Consider the following 4,307-nt stretch of genomic DNA (forward strand, 5'->3'; position numbering starts at 1 on the left):
ATGGCTTAGGTGTGCAAGCTCAGGCATACGAGGGGATGACATCCTCTACTGCATCTAGCTTCGCATCCAGTTCGCATGACTCCTTACAAGCTCAGTAAATAAGTGCCCTTCAAGATGAGCTAGAACAAGTAAGGAAATCACAAGCTGATTGGCAGGCTCAGCTGCAAGCACAGGTTCAAACAAGTATTCAGCAACACAATCAGTTGTTGGATGAAATGCGCAAGATGAGGGAGCAGCTGAGTGGAAAAGAGGTAGCTCCACCTGAGGAGGAGTCCACGGAGTCAGAGTAGTTTAATTTAGTTTATATGAACTTGTTTATTTCTGTGAACATGTTTTATTGAACAGTTTCTTTTAATGTGATGTGTTTAGTTGATTGTTAGTACTGAACTGTTTCTTTTAATGTTATAAACTGTTGTGAAACTGTGGTAAAATTGTTGATATGTTGTAAAGTTATAATTGAATTATGGTGGAATTGTTATTTGTATTTGTTTGCAGGTGTGGAAATTTAATTGTTGGCTGAGAAGGAATTTTTTTTTTGTCAATGCTATAGGTTTCCGGCGGATTTTGTGCCAGAAGTTCGCCGGAAACGACGATACAACGAATCGTATCGTGTGTTCTGGCGCCTTTGTTCAGACGGAAACTGCCGGCGTAATTACCGGCGCACAGTCCGCCGGTAATTACCGGCGTATACTTTGCGTCGCAAGAGAGTTCGTGGGTTTCCTACATGCACTTTGCGGTGTCATTTCCGCCGGTAATGACCGGCGCATAATGCGACGATAATTACCGGCGGAAATGGCGCCGGAATTAAGGTGTTTTTCAACGTCGAAAACGATCCGATTTTTCGCCGGTAATTCGTCGGATCATGCGCCGGAAAAATTTCCGACGCAAATTTCGCGCCGGAAATAATTTATCGACGCGGCCAAAACAGGCGTATGAATTTCCGCCGAAAAGTCCGACGGAAACGTATGATTCCGTCGGATTATCTATGTTTTCCGGCGGATTGTGTCCGCCGGTAATAACGGGTTTTCCTGTAGTGATCTCAATTTCCAAAACTAAAAAAAAATTCTTGTTTTTTATAATTAAAATTATAATTCTATTATCGAGAAATAAAGATAACTTTGTAGGAATATGACTTTCACCACTTAACTTTTTGTATGTTATAGTTGTTAAGATTATGAATATTTTGATTAATTTCTAAAAAAATTATACCAATGGTTTAAAATTTTTGTTGTTTTTACTAAATAAAGAATGATTTGGTATCTGAAAAAATAGTACTATAGTATGATTAAAGTTTTAAAATTATGAGTGGAAAGTAGGGGTATGGTTGCGTGGTAAAGTTTGGTAGGTAAAAGGAGTATGGTGTGGTTTCCTGCTGGTACTTCAACCTCTATGTCATTGAGTGGCAGTGGTAATGGGAATTATGGGGTTTCTGGGATTTTGAGATTTCATGCAAGAATGGGATTCATGACCAAAAGTATCATATATAAAGCAAGGGAATGGCCTCCATTCATATTGTATAGAATTTTAATTTCTAGAACCCTAACGGAAATCTATGTTTCATTAAGTAAAATAAAGGAGGTTGAGATTTGTATGCTCACATGGGCGAAGGTTAACCTTAATCAATTTTTGGTGAGAGGTCGACAGTTAATGGGAAACAAATTTTGCTAACTATTGTGGGGTTGCAAGTTTTAGTCCAATAATAGGAGGGTAGGTTTTGTAGATTCACCGAAATTAGGACTTCACAAAAAATCATCTTTATTGGGAGAAAAATTAGGGGTTAAGTGTTTAAACTTGAACTGCCAATCATTTATATACAAAGCTCCACCGAAGAGCACCATATCCAAATCCTCAAGGCAAGAGAGCTTGAAAAGAAAAAAAAAAACTTTCGAGAGGGAGAGTATGGAAATTTCACCTTTGAGTTTCCAAAGTTGCATAATGGCAGGAATAATGCTGTCATAAAAAGGCAGCTCACTGATTGCATATCCCATCAGAACTGAAGACCAGTACTTGGCACAATCTTCGATTTCTTCATCCGAGAGAGTAATTGATATTTCTAGAGAAGGGATGAAACTGAGGGTCCTTGAGAGGTGAGAAGCCCCTTCTGGTTCAGAGAGGGTTGGGCAATAGAAGCTTATGGGACTTGTGTAAGAGCAAGGAAATGAGTGGGATCCATTCAGTACAACGATAGGGACTAAGTTGAGGCCGTCTGGTTAAAGGAAAGGAAGAAAAGCAAAGCAAAGGAAGTGGGTGAAGCAAGCTCAAGCAAGAACGAGAAGGGGTGAAGGTGATGATGAGAGGGAAAGGAAACCCTATTAAAGGACATACGGATTGTTCCAATTTTTTAGAATCAAATTTGTAATATTGAAGCCAAACTCTATCTCATGAAATTAAGCTGAGCTACATAAGAAATTATAATTCTCTTTTTTTGAAATGCTTTTATGCCGTGTGTTGTTGCCTAAACCCTAAAAATCAGAAGGGAATAAAGTCATTAGCAACAGAGTTTTGTGGCATTCTTTGACATCACAAAATTTTTTTATCAAATAATTTTGCTATTTACAACTTTAAAATCATATTTAATAACTGAATCAAATGATCCATCTATGACGGCGAAGATACATATTGTCATTTTTGTTAAATAAGGGTTTGGCATTTTTCGAATCACTTTTTTGGGGGGAAACATTATTCGAAAGAATGCCTCAATTGCTGCATTTTCGACATCCAAGGAGATATTAGACTATATGGTCGACCTTCTTCAGCTGACAACACCTCGAGTAAGAGGCTTATCATATCCATGGGCTTATTACACTACAGATTTTTGAGTGTGAGATAAATTATTTTGTCTTGACACGTGTATAAACAGTTGTAGTCTCATCTAGGATTATTCTATATTATGTTGATCTGCAAATATTAGTGGCCGGCTCATTGTATTAAATATTATTTTTTAGGCAGATAATTTGTTTGATGAATATATGAAGGGCACCTCAGTTCGCCTTTAGTCCCCACGCAAAAAACAGTTTTTTTTTCCCAATAAAATTCAACACTAATACCAGATCCTGAAATTTACATATCTAAAATTTTTATAGTCACCTAACATCATGTATTCCATAGTTTTACGTCTATTCAGTACAAAATGCAGAAGCTCATTTCAGAAATCGCAAAACTAGCACATGCTCTTGACTGTGATTACAGAACACGCAGCGAAACAATTTATGTACTTGCGTAGATGACAAAATTCACTTTCCACATATCTAATTAATCTGCATATATTTTCATAACAATGGCTCGGGCCAGAAGTGAAAGATGATAATAATTCTAAAGGACACAGGATATTACTACATAAAATAGAAAGCATATGTCGAATCATTTAAAGAACTTGGAGAGGAATCCCATAATAAAATGCTGATGATACAATTTAGACTATAGTCTAGCAGGAGAAAAAAAGATCGCAAGCATTGGATCATCTAGCACTAGCTAGTCTTGCCCATGTTGTTTCCATGGCGAAAGTCAAGTAAGACTGCACTCTTGCAATTGGGGCACTTGGGATCCTCCTCTGAGAGCATGACATATATGAGGCACCGAGGGCAACCGGCAAGTACCATAGATTTGGCTTCTGGGCTCTCCACTTGCTTCTGTTCATTCTCTGACGACACGCAAGAGCTTGGCGGCGACGAAGATGAAGTAGAAGACCGCTTTGGTGATGGCTCCTGCCTCGCGGCCGTTCTGGATGGTCCTTCCCTAGTCAAGTTCAACCTCAGCCCTTCCTTCGTCCTCTTCCCTATGTTACGGCTCATCTTCTCCAAACAGAACGAAAGAAAAATAAATAAAAGCACTTGAATGGAATGCTTTGCAGACAATTGAAAAAGAGGAGAAGATAGAAGAGCTTTGCTTGCGGACTAACCTCTTCACTTGAAAGTACGGGTCAAATACGTGCTAAGGGTAGCAATTTGTAATGGAGGATTCAGTGAGCTTTTCCCTTTGCTTTGCGAATGGTGGAAAAGGCTAATGGTCCTTATATATAGAAGGAGAATTGAATGGGGTAAGGAGATGGATTGTCTTTAGTACAGCAGATACTTTGTCCCTGTTTTCCGGTCTTCTATCAAGCTTCGCTATATGGTTTTTTTGGGTAGGCGATGTTCGAAAGAGAATGAGGTTAAAGTCTAGAGAGATTGTACGAATTAAAGGATGGCATATGAAGAAGATTGGATCAAAACTAAGTTGGGAGGAATTCTAAGATTTACAATATGGGATTCCGACAAAAGCAGGGGGATTAAAATAAAGAAGACGGAATTAAAATTTTAATATATTTC

The 4,307-nt window shown here is 38.4% G+C and overlaps 1 protein-coding gene across 1 annotated transcript; it reads right to left on the minus strand.

Moving 5' to 3' along the window:
• Positions 1 to 3,417: 3,417 nt before the first annotated feature.
• Positions 3,418 to 3,791, minus strand: LOC110110789. The gene has a single exon (XM_028692398.1). It carries the CDS (start codon positions 3,789 to 3,791, stop codon positions 3,468 to 3,470), a length of 324 nt encoding a protein of 107 aa, XP_028548231.1. The 3' UTR covers positions 3,418 to 3,467.
• Between the last annotated feature and the right edge of the window lie 516 nt (positions 3,792 to 4,307).

Source organism: Dendrobium catenatum, unplaced genomic scaffold, assembly GCF_001605985.2.
Source record: "Dendrobium catenatum unplaced genomic scaffold, ASM160598v2 original_scaffold_192445, whole genome shotgun sequence".
Lineage (NCBI taxonomy): Eukaryota > Viridiplantae > Streptophyta > Magnoliopsida > Asparagales > Orchidaceae > Dendrobium > Dendrobium catenatum.